The following is a 20039-nucleotide window of genomic DNA, read 5'->3' on the forward strand; positions in this document are numbered from 1 at the left end:
ACATAATAATGCACTTTATTACCCAGTCAGTCTAAAACATCTTGAAGTACTGAAGAATACTTCCTTTTAAGTAAAGGCTGTTATTTTTTCCTCAATATGACCTATATGGAAGTAATAATAATGTTGATCTAGCAACAAATCAAATAATCTTATGATTATAATACCAATTGTATAACTTTGTCCTTTGTGGACCTTGTTTTTGTTATTCGTGAAATGAAGGAAATAACTTCTGCCCCACCAGGTTGTGAAAACTACTGAATAAAATAATTCATGTAAAAATGCCTTGTAATAGGAATGACCAACTTTTTGGCAAAGTGCCTTTTGCACTAAAGAACTTTTACTTTTATGACAACCTGATTTTTGGAAAGATATACTGTATTGAAGATACATTTTTAAATTATGATTGTCACAGGGTATATGAATTCTAGAATTATAACCTCCTTACTTCTTTTTATTTAAAATAAAACTAGATTTCACTTTTATCTGTGATGCATTGTTTCCCTTTAAATATATATATATCAATTGATGTGCGAATGAGTGTAGCTATCACATTCAATATCATTTTATTTGAAAAAATAAGCTTCCTAAATACATTAAAGATTTCTTTTCATCTTAAAAGATCTGCAGTAGGATGGTTTTCATCCTGAATATCGTCATACCTAAGAAGAGTGTCCAGCTGCTGCTTTTTCATTTGGCTTTGAGTGAAATTGTTCTAAGTGGGAATGTGCTAATTTGGCCTACAGATGGTAGTCATTGGTTAAACATTAAGATCATTCTAGAAGAGTTGATTCAAAGAAATCACAGTGTGACTGTACTGGCTTCATCAGCAACTCTATTCATCAACTCCAATTCTGATCCTTCTGTGAAATTTGAGGAGATACCTGTTTTTTACAAGAAGAGCAATATAGACTCCTTAATTGAACATATGATAATGCTGTGGATAGACCACAGACCAACCCCTCTCACTCTATGGACTTTCTACAAAGAGCTAGGAAAGCTCCTAGATACTTTTTTTCGAATTAACATACAAATCTGTGATGGTGTATTAAATAATCCCATGCTAATGGCAAAACTTCAGAAAGCTGGTTTTGATGTGTTGGTAGCAGACCCAGTAACAATCTGTGGAGACCTGGTGGCTCTGAAATTAGGAATTCCATTTATGTACACATTGAGGTTCTCTCCAGCCTCAACTGTGGAAAGGCACTGTGGGAAAATCCCAGCACCTGTCTCCTATGTGCCTGCAGCCTTGTCAGAGCTCACTGACCAGATGACCTTTGGTGAAAGGGTTAAAAATACCATATCTTATCCTCTGCAAGACTATATATTTCAATCCTACTGGGGAGAATGGAATTCATACTACAGCAAAGTTCTAGGTGAGTGTTCTCAATATTTTTATTAATAAATTCAGGTATCTTTATTCCTATTCTATATATAGCAAAAGAATGAATTGCATATAACAAGCTGAAGCTGAAGTAAATGTACTTATTGTATCCCTGCACAATTCCTTGATTTTTTAGTAAAAATCTAAAAAGTGATAAGGCAGTATTAATTTCTACACTATTATCTGTGAATCAAAATAACCATGTGCATATTTAGTTAACCAAATTTTGATGTGTAAATAAATCTTCAAATATAAATGAAAGTATCTTTACTTGGATAAACTGTGATATTGCCAAGAATTGCCAGGCTAACTATTTTGAGATGATACATACTTTATTTGTACTCTTTTTTTCTTCATCCTTTACTTTGTCTGCAGAAAAAAAAACTTTTAAAATCATAATATTGGCCATTAGAAAATCCAAATTTACATCTTACCTTACCTGTCATTCACTACTCTTAGGCTTGTCAGGTATTGGGCTAGCATTCTGTTGTAAGTTTTCTGTACCCTTTGCTAGCCTAAAGTTTTCTGGTTCAAAGATTCTTTATGAGGGTCAAGTAAAATAATGTGAACGAGCAAGGCCAGCTCTGGTTACTCATTTTTATTACTTCTCTTTCTGGATCTCATGAATGTTCCTTCCTTAATTTTATTTGTTTGTTTTATTCTCTTTCCTTCTGCATGATTTCTTACCAGTTCTGCTAGTAGTACCCAGGAAGGTTAACTAGTAGTGAGGAATAACAGGTGATGCTACTACCAGTGATACTCTTTTACAGAATTTATGTGCAAAATTTTGTTCTCTTACATAAAATTTGCTCCTTCTTTCTATCTCATTCCCTCTTTCCTTCCCTGTAGACTTCTCAAGGTTATAAAAAATATAGAATACTAGTCCAGTGTTTGCCACTTCACTAGGTATTAGGGATAGAAAAAATGAGCAAAACAGATAAAATTCTGTTATATATTATAATAAAATGAGACATATAATAAATTCAATAATTACATAAACATATGGGATGTTAGACTGTGATAAATATTGTATAGTAAATAAGAAAAATAGATATTTATGAGAGATGAGGTTGTATCTTTAAATAGAGGGCCCAGGGATGGTCTTAAATGAAAGGGTGACATTTGAACAAAGAATTGCGGAACCAAGAGTATGATTCAATAGAAGCCCTGGAAGAAAAGCATTTCAGGTTTAGTGAGAAATAAATGCAATGACCTGGGTCATGCCACAGATGCAGGTATACCTTTTCCCTGATTTGACCTTAACCTTATTTCTCTATGTTTTTTCTTCTTTTAATGTTGTAATGTTCTTCATCCAAATTTCCATCACTTAACTTGAAACTTCATACGATTTGTATACAGGGAAGATATTGTACCAATCACATATGTAAGATAAAATGTGCAATTTACGTATGATTTTTAAGATATGACAATTAGACACTGGTAAGTAAAATTGTTTTCATATTCTTTATACTGTAATTTAGGTATATTTTAGGGGGTTTAAATTAATATGCTTTGAAAACATATTTTGATTTAATTTAGATGTTTCCTCAAGATATTTAACAAATGTTCTATAGTAATTAACACTGCTCACATATGCATGATACACTGGCTATTGTAGGTACTGAATGAGACAACAATATGCATTCCTCAAGTCAAGAGATTACAAAGTTAGATGGAGAAGGTTCAGGAAAACACATGACTGTTCTGAGTTCAGTTTCTAGTTGCTTGCTCTCTCATCTCAGGCAAGTTACTTAAGCTTCTTGAGTCATGGGGTTTCGTTCTCCTTAAATGAGTTTAATAATTTCACTGGACTCTAGGATGATCAAATGTGGAAATGCCAGGATGATTATAAGAAATGCTTATATTAAATTTATTTACATGAAACTACTAAGAAACTCTTCAAAACAAAGTCTTGATTATAGTACCATAGAACTTTACATATAGAAAGTAGTCAATTCATATTGCAAAAAATAAATGGCCTCTGTATTACATCTTCCTTCTCAAAGGAAACAATTATATAGTTTGCACAAATTATATAATGTGTGAAAAATGCTTTGCAAAACAGAAATTTTCCAACTTTTTATCTTTTTGGATAATAAAATACATTCAGAAGTACTACTTTTGTGAGATTAGGTATTTTAGTTAAATCCTTTTCATCCCTTATGTTATGAAACATACTTTAACAGCATATATCTTAAGATAAAGTATACTACAAAGAAGAACTAGTAAATTTCAATTTGTCTTTTCTTTGCAATTATATTCTTAAAGTATTAGCAACATCTAGTAATGATACTGAAAGATGATAGGTACTTATTTTTACACTATTATATTTGAACACAGGAAACTAAGCATTGTGTGAAGGACTGTGAATTTCCATTGTTGTACTTCAATACTGTGTGGGAAAAATAGATTAGTAAAATGACCTGTTGAACTATAATAAAGAAAAACTGCAAAAATTCCTGAATAGGAGAGAGGTATGTAGCAACAGCATATCTAACTGCATTAGTCCAAAAGCATGTTTTCTGTGTTAGTGAGATTTTAAATCTAATGGATAAAGTGAATAATTGCCATTTTTGAACATGCTTCTAACATCCAATGGAACAGGAGTATAGGAAATACGAAAATCTCTGCTTCTCATGTGTTACAGTAAATAAATCTACTAATAAATCTTTCCCCAGGCAAAGTGTACTACATGACAAATTCAAATTGCACTGAACATAATCTGTACCCAAACTTCCGAAAGAGAAAGTATATAGGCAGTTCTCAATTTGGGTGAGATTTGAGACTAGCTTTTACTAAAATTATATAAAGGCCCAGGCCTTGAATGCTACAATGAAAATGGTTAAATAGGCTAGGCAAATAGATAACCCAATTTTGCCTGTATTTTCTTCATTCCTGTTCTTTCTCCATCATTCTACGTACACAATAGATAAGAGACCAGAAAAGCCAGTACTCACCTATACATCACAGGGCTGTCGCAGCCTGCTCCAAACTACCCACAGCATGGTGCTCCCCTATGCCTGATGATATGTGTTAGATCCTTAGACCTAACCTTACCTTTCCTCTGCCCACATGGAAATGCAAGCCTCTTAACTTTCCCCCTCCTTTCAAGTTGATGAGAGTCCTTTCCTGGGCCCAATATTTTATTTATTGTTATTAACTCCCAGTTAATTTCCATTCTAAATTTCTTACTGTTTTCCCCCCAAAACTTGGAGCTATTTTTCATTTTCCTTCACAGTAGACTTCTAATTCCTTTTCACATGCAGTTGTCCTATGGTCGGCACTGTGACATTTAAGACAATTTTTGCCCCACCTTTCTTTTGACTTAAATAAAACTCCACAGAACATAAGTCATTTATAGTCAATGATGCTTCACAAAGCAAACCCACTTGTGTAACAGGGAACCAAATTAAAAAAGAAATCTTAACACCATTACAACCCATAACTCATACACAGCCTTTAGCACCATTTAAGGGTAACCACTTTCCTGATGTATAATACCATAGATTAATTTTGCCTAAATTGATATTTTTGCAATTGTCTGTATTTTACTTCTTTTGCTTAATAGTATATTTTTGACATTGTCTAGGTTGTTACAAATAGGTATATTTTTTGTTCACTATCATAGCTATAAAGATTCTATTAAATTATGTGTACATTTTATTTATCCATCTTACTATTGATAGACATTTTTACTGGAAAGTTTAGTGCTAGTGTATACCTCAGTTCTTGTATCCTGTGAGGAGAATTCAGGCAAGAAATGGAAATATAGTATAAAATGATAGCGAAGTTTATTAGAAAGGAATTTAGTATAACAGGATAAAAAAAGGGAGAAATGAAGAAAAGAGGGAGAAACGTTTCCTGAACCCCATGCAGGCAATGGGAGTAAATACTTGGTCCTCATCTCTAGTCTTATACTTTCCAAACTGGAGATAAACACATGATCATGTCTAGCAATGTCTAATAAAGATAATGGTTCTGGGTGGCTAAGACAGGTGTTAAAACAGGGAGATGTTATCTAGGCCTAGGCAAAACACAGAGCAATAGGTGTGCTTTAGAACTTTCCATTGTCAGACACACATTTTCTCCTACCCATTCAAGGAGCCTTGCAGCTTGTTAACATCTCAAAGAAGACACATGCAAACAGCCCCTTTATGTTTCCCTATTCTTATAATTTAGCATCTATAAAGAGATAGGAGGGAGTAGCAAGCTGCTCTTGCTTTTTAGTTTTTACTTTTTTGTTTCAATAAGTCTTTCCCTTTTAATATTTATTAAAATTATTTCCCTACCTCCTCCTTTCCCTATTCTACTTCATCCATCACTCATAGCTGCTACTTAACAGACATTAGGTTGACTTGGTGTGGATACTTATAGTAATCATTGCATGAACATTCTTGGACACATACTTTGAATATGTAAATATTCAGCTTTAGAAGAAATCAAGGAACTCAAATACAACTGAAGCACTGATGTCAGAAACAGGCAGCAACTTTGGGAAGTTGTCCCTAGCTGACTTTCCTCTCTAACACCTTTGCATGGTTTATTATCTTCTCCATTGGATCCTCTAAAGAGCATTCCAATATAAAATGCTTAGACATCAACTTCTAAATCTTTCTATAGATTTACAGAACCCATAATATCTGGTGACCTTTGTAACACCATTCCTTAATCTCCAGTTAATACATGTGTTTGAAAAAAAGAACAGGAATTAGTTCCAGGAGGTCCAGATATTACCAGATGTGTGGTCTCTGTAGACTGGTCAGAAGACTCCTAGGCCCTTGTCTCCTATGAGAGAAGAATTTAGGCAAAATGTGAAAATGTAGTGAAAGTGATGGTAAAGTTTATTAGAGGTGAGGGCACTTCAAGAGAGAGTAGTGGTGGGCCCTGGTCGGGTGTGATAAAAACACCAACCTTTGTTTTAGTGGGCCTTTGTAATTTGAAATGGCAAATGGTGAGAAAAATCTGGGTAGTTTGCAAGATAGGCAAGGGTTATTGACAAGTTTGATTCACAAGGTCTTGTCACACAACATGGGGCATTCTGCACATGCACTAATGCTAACTCTCAGGTATTTTAATTAGATGTATGAGGTGCAATCAATGTTCATGTTTAAAGCAGGGAGCGTTTACTCCAGAGGTAATCTAGGACGGAATTTCCCCAAGCCTTATTTAAAACTGCAAAGGATTAACAATAGAAAAGAAGTTTACAACTGCAAAGGAGAACATTGGGTTAAGGCAGAAGGGTTTAACATGAAAGGAACTGAGGAAAAGTTTCATGGTACCTGAAAGTCTCACAGCTTTTTTCTCTATTTACTGGCCTGACTCATGGGTACATGAGATGTTCTGGAAAAGGAGGAAAAAGGAGACAAGCCTGAATGACTAAGACCCAGATTCTTTTGCCCTATTCCCCTTTTTCTCTGTATAAGACCTTTATGCCCTGGAGCCTTGTCTTCTGGAGATGGCGCTTTCAGTCAATTATTCTTCCATCTTCTCATGATGTTCACCCTTGAATAAACCTGATTGCTTCCTATCAACTCTTTTCTAATATGCATGTGTATATGCATATGTATAGTATATATTATATATAATATATATGTATGTATATATACAATAACTACATGAAGGTTCAAGATGAAATTTCCAGGTCAGAGGTTTTGTATATAACTGGGACAAGGGCTACCACTTTCAACCTCTTTGCTCTTAACTCCTACCTCCTATGTGTAAGGTGTTCTCCTCTTTCCCTTTTCATTTCAACCTGCTTTGCCATGATTTTATATTTTCATATTTTTTTCTTTTTTGCAATACTGGGGTTTAAACTCAAAGCCTACACCTTGAGCCACTCCACCAGCCTCCCTTTTTTGTGGTGGGTTTTCTTGAGATAGGGTCTCACAAACTATTTGCCCTGGCTAGTTTTGAACTGTGATTCTCCTGATCTCTGCCTCCTAAGTAGCCAGGATTATAGAGTGAACCACCAGCACCCTGAATTTATTTTTATAATTTTTGAAATTTAATTATGAAACTCTTCAGGCATATGGGAAAACAGAGAATAAATGGAAAACTATATTAACACCAGTGTAATTAAACACTTTTAACATCCATGTATAATCTCAAAGCAGAAATGTATATACACATACACATACATATTAAGTATATAAATGTATATATTCAATGCTTATTGATTGTATTTCCTATCCTCCACTCTGTCCAAACTACATAAGAGTAGCAAATTAACTCTGTGAAATCATTCATTTTTATAAATTTAAAGTAATTTGGGTTTACCCACGATGCCTTTGGAATTCTGGAATACATTTTGATAATTTTTTAAGTGCAATCACAGCTGTTGTTAGGGAGTAATTCTTCATTAACAATCACATTATGTTTACATAGCTCTCAAGTTCGTTCTATACATGGACTTGGTTTTTTGCCTTATGTGACATTGTATTTTCTTGGAAGGTCATGACAGCTACATACATCCTATAACCTCATGGAGATTAAAACTCATCAATGAGTTAACTACTGCCTATTTCATAAGACTTCATCCTCTTTATATTTAAATATATGTAGATTTACATAATCAAAAATATATATAGGGTAAATAAAATTTGCATATGATTTTTAAGATATACTAAACATTATAAAGTTATATGTTTCTTATATTGTAATTTAACTGTTTTCAAAGGAATTTCAAACTCCAAATGCCTCAAAAACACATTTTGATTTAAATTTACATGTTAACCACATGAATATTTCTCAAGACATTTGAGATGTGTTCTGTAATAATTATCACTATATATGCATCACTTGCTGACTCTTTCTTGAGTGAGATAACTGTATATTCTTTAAGTCAGGAGGTTGAAAGGTAGGATGGATCATACTGGTGGGCACTCCAGGTCAGTTGTAAAAAACAAAATCCTTACATTAAATTTTGTTTACACCAAACTACTAGGGAACTCTTCAGTGATAACTTCCTAATATACTACCATGAGGCTGCAACAGGGAGGTCTAGATAAACATCTTCAAAGAATAAACTTAAATCTTCCTTCTCAAAACAAGTCTTGACTGTTTATGTAATGTGTGAAAAAGCCTTTTTAAAAGAAAAAATTCCCAGCTTCTCATTTTTGCAGAGTAATCTAGTTTTAGAAATCTACTTTCTGAGAAATTAAGTATCTTATTTACTTAGGTCATTTGTGGTTCTCATGTTGCTGAACATAACTAAACAAACATTTCATTCTAAGTTGAAGGTACGCTGTCAAGAAGAGGTAATAAAATCCAATTTGTCACGTCTTTACAATTACATTCTCAAAGTATTAGCAAAATCTTGTAACTGAAAACTGATACTGAGCTACGTCAAAGGAAAACCGCAAATGTTTTGAATAGGTCAACATGTTATTTTGCTAGTCTGTTTTTCCCACATGGAATTTAAGAACAAACATTATAATGAAAACTCCAGAGATATTTGATATGTCATCAAATCTCCTGTGTTGAAACAATAATGTAAAATTAAGAGACATATCTTCATTCAGTAACAGTTTTCAGTTACAAGATTTTGTTTTTCATAACAGGCTTTCAGACCTGTGCAAGGTCAAATCTAACTGCACAGGTCCAAAAGCCTGTTCTCTATATCAGTGAGGAGATCTTAAATCTTATAAATGAAGTGAAAAAATCACATTTCAAGTTGCTTCTAATAATAAATGGAACAGGAATATCAGGGAATTTGAAAATCACTGCTAATCCTATCCATCTTTATAGTTAACTTGTTGAATAACTACTTTTATTAAGCACCTATTAGACAACAAGAGCTTTGGTAAATATTACATATAAGCCACACACAGAAGAATATCCAAGAAGGATCCTTATCTACCCTTTAAACCTGAGGTATCAGAAACTCAGAAAGATTAAGCATCTTTGCTGTGTTCATAGATATGTAATTGAACAAAGTAAGAACCTATGTACATTTAATCAACTATGTAAAGAAATACATGGGTCCCAAGTAAAGGCCCCTTCATAGTTCCTAGAATTTTGATTAAAAAGGTTATAAAAAAGGGAGAGAAAGAAAACTGAAAGCCAAACATAATTATTTCCTTTATTAGAAAAAAATTGGCCATCACTTGGAGATTTGAAGTATTTCCTTCTGTAACTTAAGTTTATTGAACTGCAACTGGAAAGATATGAGAAATGTGCTTCTCTAATTGAAAGAGGGTTTTGTTTTGCTTTGTGGTTTGACCTCAGGGTTTTGTGCTTGCTAGGCAGGTGCTCTACCACTTGAGCCTTCTTTTCCTTTACTTACTTTTCAGAAAGGGTCTCATGTTTTTGCCTGAGGTCAGCCTCAGACTGCTATGCTTCTACCTGTGATCTGGGGTCACAGGGGCATAGCACCATGCCCAGTTCATTGGTGGAGATGGGGTCTTGTGTCTTGTGAACGTTTTTGCCTAAGCTGGCCTTGAAGTGCGATTCTCCAGATCTCTACCTCCAAATTAGCTGGGATTACAGGTGTGAATCACCATATCTGGCTTTTTTTTCCCTGTTTTTGGTGGCACTGAGGGGTTGTACTCAGGGCTTTGCACTTGCTAGGCAGGTGCTCTACCATTTGAGCCATGGCTCCAGTTCTTTTTCTTCTGTTACTTTGGAGATAAGGTCTTGCTTTTTGCCCAGCACAGCTTGGACCATGATCTTCCTATGTTACACTTCCTACCATATACCATTGCTGGAATGGTTGAATGGGGTTTTGTGAATGTTTTTTCCTAGGCTGGCCTCAAATGGCAGTCCTGATCTCAGCCTCTCAAGAAGCTAGAATTATAGGAGTGAGCAATTGGTGCCTAGATTTTTCTTTCTTTTTCTTTTCTCCTCCTCCTCCTCCTTCTCCTCCTCTTTTTAATATGGTGTTGGGTCTTGAACTCTACTCCACACACTGGCTTGGCAAACACTCTACAACTTAAACAATGGCCCCAGTTCTAAAACTGTGTTTTGTTAAAAAAAAAACCTTCATAAATGTTGAACATGAGGATACAAGGAAATGATATTAATATTTTTCACGAGTTACCAAATTTCCTTATTTATTCATATGAGAGTATCTTTCACAGAAAAATGGTACTGAGCTAACCTTTGTTTTAGGCTTGGTCAAACAACACATTGTAGAGGCAAATAACTTTTGCTGTAAAAGACAGTTGAAAATATCCAATAATTTAATTTATGCAAAAATGCATTGAAAATACAGATTTATAGACAGAAGCTAAATAATTAAGAGGAATATGCGTATATGTATGCATGTATACATATATGTATACTATGTGTGTATGTATCCATATATGTATATACTTATGTAATGTGTATTATATATGTGTGTATACATATATGAAATTCTGCTTCAGGAATTAAGACAACCAGGAAGTAGGCACAACATTTAGATAAATTTCAAACATTTAGATAAATTACATACTTTTAGTCACAGACATGTGGGGGACTAATATATGGAAATAGCATAAAATAACAGTTGCTTGTTTAACCCCAGTTAAATGATGGTCATTTAAAAGATTTTGACATAAACAGATATTTAAATGAACTCTGATTCAATTAAGGCTCAGTTTCCTAAGTAGTCAGGAATCTGACAAAATCTGTAGAGAACACAAGCAAATATCTTGATAAAATACAAAACCTTTGCTCTAAGCCAGCTTTTCAAAAAATGTTATTAAAAGCATAATATTTTAACACAAAGAATTATTTGTTAGTTATACATTGTGTATTAAACTTTGAGAGCATTATAAATATCTCAGCTTCAAAATTTTTATCTACTTTTTGGAATTCTGCCATCTAACATACAGCACTATATGCTGGACAATGGTGACTCAGCTTTGCAATTCCAGCTACTCAGGAGGTGGAGATTGTGAGGATTGCAGTTTGGGACCAACCCAGACTAAAAGTTAGGGAGATCCCATCTCAGCTAAAATGCCTTCATGGTGACACGTACTTGTGATCCCAGGTATGTGGGAAGCATAGGTAGGAGAATATATTCTCAGGCTAGTCCCAGACAAAAACATGACACCCTATTTGAAAAATAACTAAAAACATAGACACACACACACACACACACACACACACAAAGAGGAAGAGGGCTGGGGTGTGGCTCAACTGGTAGAGCACATGCTTAGCAAGCATGAGTACCTGAGTTCAAACCCCTAGTACTGCCAAAAAAATATAATTAATAAGACAAAATACAACATGGTAAATGAGTTAAGCATCTTTTAATGAATATCTTCAAACAATCAATAATGAATAATATCCTATCGTGTAAGGGTATGAAATCCAGAAGAATTAGTAATCTCCCTCAAGATATTTTTGTTTACAAATATATCCAATTACATTAACAGTAAATTATCACTTAGTGGCTACAAACCAAAATTGGAACAGACTAAGAATCAAAGCTTTATAGACATATCTCTAAAGAAGCTTCAATCACTCAGGAAATTTACAGTAGAGATTTCATTACTGTAGTTATGTGAATGAAAATGGATTGGAAATAAAATGGAAAATTTGAAGGGTGATATATGAAAGATTTTTACTGCTACATGGATAAAATTGGTGGAATTAAGTATAAGCAAAGTATTCTTTTCCACTGATTGATAAGTCAGATGTCCATAATAATGCAAGTGTGTTAATGTTATACACAGAGCCAGAAAAATATGTTGGCTTCTAGATAATTCTCAGCAAAAAATCTCTTTAATTTTATATACTATTTTTATAGAGATAGTACAACCTGCTCCTAATATTCAGCCCAACTGGTTGAGGGTTGCCTTTTCTAGTGCATTACGTGGAAGTTAGAGACTCAGCCCTCTTTTACTACTTCTTGGGTTTTACATAGATTATTCTACAGTAAACATATGTCTTGCTGCATGCTGCTGGCCCTTGATGAAGCAAGACCTTTAAATTGCACATCTGCATATGAAACATGTACAAAAATTGCTTAGATTTACTACACCTTTGACTTTGAAATAGATTTCTAATCTCCCTTGCAAGGACTTATGTTCCCTGTTACCAAACCGTCCAATATTTTCTCATCTTCTGGGTGATTGAGACAGTCCTTGACATCATTGCAGTTTTTTTGCAAGTTAAAAATCTTTTAAATATTTTGGTACAAATAGTGTCTGTGTTGTTACAGTGGATGAGTGGTCTATCCTTGGGGACTGTATCCTAAGAGAAGGCATTCAACTATTGGGTCCTTTCAGCAGCTAACTGCTTCTTATTTGCTTTGCATAGACATATTGTAATAATCTTAACTAGTTCCCGAGGAGGCAAGGAACAATTGCTATTTTTTTAAATGAACATAGGTAAACCTGAGTATTAACATAGTTTAAACTGATTATTTTTACTGAGTCTTTAGTAGAAAAATGTATTATTTCTTTTCACTTTTAAAATCTTTGTGGTCTTTTGGAGTGTTTACCATATGTCTTATACGGGTTTTACATATTTGTTATTAAATTTCCACCTGTTACTTTAGTTATTAATTTTTGACTATTGTAAGCATAATAAATGGATTATATTTTCATTTCCTTTTCTTTGATGAATACTCCTACTTCAAGGTGCTAGGAATTACTCCACTTCTAGATGATTGCCCTCATTTTGGGGAAGGTCTGCTCTTCGAGGCACGCCATTGCTTGGGGAAATTTTAGTCCTTCATCATAAAGATGTTATTCATCAGTCCTATCCTTCCTGGATTCCAAAGTGAATGCAAGTGAATGGCTTAGAGCAAAAATAGATACAAAATGGATACAAGTTTGCCAAGCTTTTCTCCAGCTCTTAATTTGTGGACCCAAGTAAGAACTCTGTTTCTCAGCAGTAACAGGTTAAGTACCTGTTACGGTTTTCCCCACGTTTGAACATTCCTCAACCTTGAGGGAATTAAGGCATCAGCAAATCTACCTTTCCAGATTTCTCAGCTAGGGATAATCTAGTTCATAAGAAAGGGACAAATAGTTGAAGTATAGAAGTTCAAAATTACTTATTGTCCAATCCTAAAACTAGAAACACCATTATAAAGCAGAAACAAGAGGGAATAAACACAAGAAGAAATTCCATTAAACAAACTGCAAGGGGGATCCTCTTGTTGACAGCATAATGATGTTTTCAGAAGACCTTGGTTCTTGTGTTCCAGCATGGAAGAATTCAAGCAGAACATATGGGTGTAAGTGGGATTTATTAAAACTTATAAAAGAAAATACAAAGGAGGCAGGGTGGGGCACAGGTGGAGTCTACAAGCAGAGAGCATGGTTTTTTTTTTTTTTTTTTCCAGGTGTTTTAAAACCACATTAACCCATGTAGAGGGCAGAGCCAAGAGATTCCTACCTAATTAGAGTGGGGAGAGGCATGGGTGGTTCCTAGCCAGGTGAGGGTGGTCTGGACCACCTCCAGGCAACATAGATGAGCCCCAAACTTTTCCTATTTCTAGCCTGCCTCACTCTTGTCAAAAATTCCATGAATATACAAACAAATATAAAATATTTGTTTTAATAATTTTAATAAAATATTAAAATATATGTTTGAACCTAGTAGAAATAGTCATTTTTATCACTACTTAAATATAAGGCCTTGGTCTAAAAATAAGTTTGACTTCTGTTAGAGGTGCCTGCAAGGTGTTTAGTGTTCAGTAGCCACGCATAGGATCACTTCTTTAAAAGCCTCTTGGGTTTTGTTACTTTTTGAAAGATTCTCGCAATGACTCCATTTGGGTTCTGACAACTTTCCCTGTTGTCTGAATGGTTGTCTCAGAACTATTTGTCTCTGAATACTTTTTTTTTCTGAAGATACCTATCAAATAACCATTTTGTGATTTGGCATCTGGCTTAATGAAAGTCCCTCATCACTGGGAATAGCTTTTTCCCAGATAGTTTGATCTGATTCATGTCAGGGGGAAGTGATAGACTCCACAGGTTGGAATGAGTGTCAATAAGATCCTTTTTGTTAAAATTTAAACAACTAAGAAGTTTAGAAGGAGGGGCTGTTAGGGTGGTATTACCTGCTATCTGTACTTAAGCTTAATTCTGTCTGTCTTATAGGATATGTCCTAGTATCAGCTGCTCAGATTGTTATTGTTAGAAGTTGTACTTCTTCAGAATGTCAACAGGCAGCAATTACAGTGTTTTACAAAGAAAATACAAATAAAATCAAGAAAAGCAAATATTTAAAATGCTGACACAATTGATAAATGAGTACTTTCTAGACTCATCCCTCATAAGTTTGATTGTAAATGCTTTAGAAAGGATCAAAATCACAATGAAAAAAGACAATATAACTGAGGTTAAAATATTGTAAAACAGTATAGTAACTGAAAGAATAATCTAGTTATCTCCATTAAACACATGATTTTAAAATAAAAATTATGATTAGCAGCATTTATCAGCACCATAAGTTCTACTTCTCATAGTTAGGAACATATGCACACAAACGTACAAAAAGTTTCATCATTAACAATGTTAATTTAAAGAGCACCAGTTTGGTAAACTTTTTGTCTAAGCTTGTCATTCTAGAAGGCTTAAGTGTTTGTATAACAAAGGAGCCAGCAACAATCAACATCACAGTTACATAGGTGTCATAAAAATATATGGATTCAGTTTTTACCTTTGTAGTAGTGTCATAAATATATATGAATTCAGTTTTTACCTTTGTAATAAAACTGAATATTTGGTTAGGCAAGATAATAAGAGTATAGTATTGACAAAAACCAAAACTTTAAATCTCTTTACAAGTTAGGGGAACAGTGCCAGTGACCCCAAATAGCTTTATTTCCTAATGTACAGTGTGTCCCACCTGTTCTGATAGAAAGAAAACCCAGCAGGCAGAGAAGAGCACAGCAAAGAAAGAGGATTCTATTGTGAAAAGAAAGAGGCTTTTAGTAAAGGTTAAAGTATACCTGCAAACTCAAAGCAGGCCATTCAGAGAGAAGAATCTCACTGTCCTAAGCTGCACACTCTAAGTCCTTTGTTAAGAAAAGGGGTGGGGAGATAGAATCTGTTGGCACAAACTCTTGGGCCCATCCTTAACTTGAACTGAACAAGCCAGAGCGTGTGCACATGTCATCCAGGTATGGGAAGGCACATGCCTGTGCAGTGGAGAAAATGAGGTCAGGCACATGTATGGTGAATTATTCCCCCACTTTTAGACCAAAAAGTGGTAAACACACATGGTCATCAAGGATATTTCTGGGGTATTTGTATTGTCATAGTGCCAGATGCAGTAAAACAATGAATAGTAGGTCTGACATTACTTATGCAAGAGAGAGACATGAAAATATTTGCTGAATATTCATAGCAGTATTGTTGAACAACACATCTATGTGAGTCAGTCATTATAGCAATTTTCATAATCAAATGGTCCAAATTTTGGTTTGTCTGCTATGATATCGTTTGTCTCTTATGGATATTAGACACTGGGACATCAGTTAGGACTGATGTGTATAATGAGACAACCACAGGATGCTCAATAAATACTGCTTGCTCTGATTATACAGGTGGGACCAGAAAATGCTAATATTTTAGTATTTTCTGAATACTATTTAAAGTAAAGGGTTAATACTCATGTCCTAGCAGAGGCACAAATTTAATAGTTTTCCTTTTTCTTCTTATCTACTTTATCTACATCAGCAAACCATAAGAAATATGATTTCACAACATAGCTGTACTTCTGTGTATCCACTTTTTATATGAATAATAAAACAAGCTTTCTGCAGAGAAAAAAAATCCAGATACCACTTGTGGGAAATCAAATAGAGGTCATTTGCAGCTTTTATATTAAATATGCACATGCTTGGTTTCAAATTAAGATGAGGTTCTTATAGGGTTTTTTTTCATTAATTGCCAGTCTAGTGTACCTGTTATTTGAAATGTTATAGATGTGGGGATAGCATTTGACCTGTCCTCTGTACTGCTCATTCATGGCTATCTGACTGTTCTATCATTGCTATATACTGATTTTTTTAGGTTTGGCAAATTATTCTATAAAAAATTTCTGGGTTGGTGCATTCATTCATTGCAGCCGAATCTGTCATAGTTTCTATTCCTAAAATTTAGAAATGTACTATTTCTAATTGTGTCAACTTTGGTTAAGGTTGGGTAGAATGGAATAGAATAGAATAGAAGAGTGGAATGCAATGCAATGCAATACAATACAATACAATACCCAATGCAGTACAATACAATAGAATGAAATAAGTTAATGTGCAGTGGCTCATACCTGCAATCCCAGCTCCTTTAGAGAGGCACAGTCTGAGGTCTGTCAGAGCAAAAAATGTAGACCTTTCCTGAAACAAAACTGAAGCAAAAAAGGACTGGGGGCATGGATGAAGCTTGATGCTCTGAGTTCAAAACCCAAGAAAGAGTAGAATTACCATTAGGATTAGAATTAGATAGAATTAATTTTAGGATCACATAGGAATAGAATTCTAATAGAATAAAATAGTATAGAGATAGGTAAAAGATCCACAGATAGCACATACAATGTTACCTACTTCATTTAAAATGTCAAATATATATTCCAAGAGTTTTGGAAAAGAGCTTTATGTCTTCTTTATGTCGTCTTTCTTTACATTGCTATATTTGTAGTCATTGTTTATTCTGAATTTTTCTGCTTTCCTATATGTTTGCCTGCTTATAATTATGTCTCCCACTGATTCTGGGCTAGGTTATTTATGTTGCCTTGGCCAAGGTGACATTGGTGAATCTGTTACAGGCAGACATTTAAAATATTGAGTTTACTTTTCTTGCTCTGGGAATTTAGTGGTTGTGATTAAATCTATTTTCTGCTTAGTTAGAAACAGATAGATCGAAGGTATGGACTCTTAAAGATGGGAACTAGGCTCTGTCTAGCCTAAATCAGAATTGTGAGTAGCCTCGCAAACTTAATAAAAAGTTGTTTTAAAACAGTAAGGATCTGGGTAGTTTGTTATGAAACATTGGAAATCTGTGTTAGTAGTATGCAACCCCCCAAACATGCTGGGGGGAGGGGGTTCTCCGCCTTTTGGTTTCCCTGTATCTGATAATTTCAATACGATCAGCTGGGAGAACTAATTAGCGGACAACTGGCAATGCCCATATCCATACGCTCCTTGCTTGTCAAGTTGGGAAACACAAAAATCTGACTAATTTGCGGTAATGGTCCTTCATCTTATTTAAATCTCTCTATTTCTTTTCTTTGTCTTATCTTTTTTTTCATATTTCTTTACAATTTCACTATGTTGCCCATGTTTATCTCAAATTCACAATCCTTATGCCTGACCCTTATGAATGCTGGGATTACAGGCGTCTGCCCAAAATGCCTGGATTTAGCTCTCTGTTTCCTTAGAACATTTTTACTCATGACTTCAAACACATTCATGCCTTCAAAATTGGCATCTTCCTCCGTAAATAACTCAAGTCTCATTTTACTACATATCGAGCACCTTCTAAGTGCCTGGGTCCATCATATGCATTTAACATATATCCTACAGCCAATTCAATTCTTTAAACTACCTTATAAGAGACATGAAATCATTTTCATTCATGGAATACTGAGTGTAGAATTTTTTGTATCAAGTTTTTACATGAATTTCTTTCAATGCCGTGATTATTGTCCCAGAGTATGCTGACTGAAAAGAAATTGGAAAAGTTGTTTGGCATTGTACAAAGAAAAGTGTTTATTTTGAGAAACAAATGCATAGTTTCAAAGGTACATTATGTAGGATGATATATGTACATTATTTATATGTATTTATATATATGGTTATACATATTCATGTGATATGTGTCTGCCTACAAACACACATATGATTGTAAGCTGTGAACTGTTTGGAGGAAAGCAGTGGGGAAGAGGAGGGGGGAGGAAATGTTAACGTGCAGTAAATATGATCAAAGTACATTATATGCAAGTAGGAAAATATATGAAATCCATTAAAATTGTAAAACAGGGAGGGAACAGAGAGGGAATATTAAAGAGTAATAGAAGGGGTGAATATATTCAAAGTACACCATATGCAACCCTTTGCACAAGTAATATATACTAACAAAATATTAAGTGCTGTAGCATAAACATTATTTAAGAACACATGAGTTAGTGGCAGAGCTATCAGTATTTCCTAAACAATATCACTGACTTGCATGGGATCTGTTATAAGATGTCTCTATTCTATAAATATAGAGAATATAGAGAATACTGTCCCGATAATTCCCTTTAGCAAACGTATAACAGAAGTTTTCTATTCTGAGAAAGAAAACCAATGTTCTCTGTCTCAATATGGCAGTTCATTGACTTTTCTTTTTTTAAAAAAGAAGAGATAGGGCTTCAGTTACTACTAAAACAAACAGCAGTGATCTCTTTAATGCTTTTAATGAAGTAAATTATGTAGACTTTGGAGATCTACATAATGGATCTACATTCACATATTGCACTAACACGTTTGTCAATGAGTTACTTAACTCAGGCTTCATTTTATAACCCCTAAAGATAAAGTGTATTAATATTCACATCAATTTTTAGGATTTTAGAGTAGAGCCTAAAAACATAAACACTATAGATTTTAGCACAATCAGGATAAAACTGTAACAAAAGGGGGCAGAATGGAGAATTACAGGGAATGATGATGCCCTGTGGCGCATCTGGGGAGAAAGAAACTCCTTAAGGATTCTGTTGCATGTGGTCCCTCTAAGGCAATCTCTACAGTTTTAGAGGAGAAATTACATTATGGCCAACTATTGGTAAATTCTCTTTAAAAACAGAGAGAAAGACAAATGTATACATGATTAAAACCTCCTAAAAGTTCTATCTCATTAGGCTGGATTTGAGCTACCTAATGTTTAAGTATAGTTTTTAATGTCCACTTGAAGACATATTTTGGTCTCAGAAATAAATTCAGATAAAATACTGTCCATACTGTATTTTGAAGCTTTCCTGAACCTGCATATTCAAAATTAAGGGAAAAATATTTTACAGAGAAATTTCTATTGTTTTTTTGTCGTCTTTTCTAGAAAGTTTTGGTTTCAGAGTTAATCATAAATTTGTACTTATTTTTCTTTAGCAGTGCTTGTTCCCAAATTAGTAATAATATGATAATAATATATGTTATATATAGTATATATTAGAGATCTGTATTCATTTTAATTTATATTTTTAACCTAAATTTTAACTGAGACTTAAAATATATACATTGCTGATTTTTATGAGGTTCCATGTGATGTTTCAGTGTGTGTATACATTGTGTTTAAATCACGTTCAGTGTATACAAGTCTCCTTAAGCATTTGCCATTTCTTTATGATAACAAAATTCAAACTCTTTTATGCTAGCTTTTTGAAATATACAGTATGTTATTGTTATGTATATTCTTCCTATTGCAGAATAGCCTACAGAATTTGTAAAAAATATATAGTCTATGAGCATACGTATGTATAATACATATATTTTTATAGTTATAATGCTTATATGTGCATATTCAACATTATAATGAGCTTTTAAGTTTACCATATTAATATACATAATATTGTTGATCAAAATTGAAAAGCACGTGTGCTTCATGTCACAAAACACAATCATCATTGTTTCAGGTATTTACTGAGATTTTTCTATTCTGCATTTTATTTCATTACTTCTCAGACTTCAGGCTTTATATAACACTTACTCTTCTTGATGATAACATTCATTCATTTT

The 20039-nt window shown here is 34.0% G+C and overlaps 1 protein-coding gene across 2 annotated transcripts in view; it reads left to right on the top strand.

Moving 5' to 3' along the window:
* The first annotated feature begins 631 nt into the window (after positions 1-631).
* LOC109702104 (UDP-glucuronosyltransferase 2A2) overlaps positions 632-20039 on the top strand; it is a 111343-nt gene continuing 91935 nt past the window's right edge. For both annotated transcript variants that reach the window (XM_020187535.2, XM_020187539.2), the window contains exon 1: positions 632-1373. In XM_020187535.2, coding sequence (XP_020043124.1) covers positions 632-1373 — 742 coding nt within the window. The remainder of the gene's footprint in view (positions 1374-20039) is intronic.

This window comes from Castor canadensis, chromosome 9 (genome assembly GCF_047511655.1).
Source record: "Castor canadensis chromosome 9, mCasCan1.hap1v2, whole genome shotgun sequence".
In the NCBI taxonomy this organism is placed as follows: domain Eukaryota; kingdom Metazoa; phylum Chordata; class Mammalia; order Rodentia; family Castoridae; genus Castor; species Castor canadensis.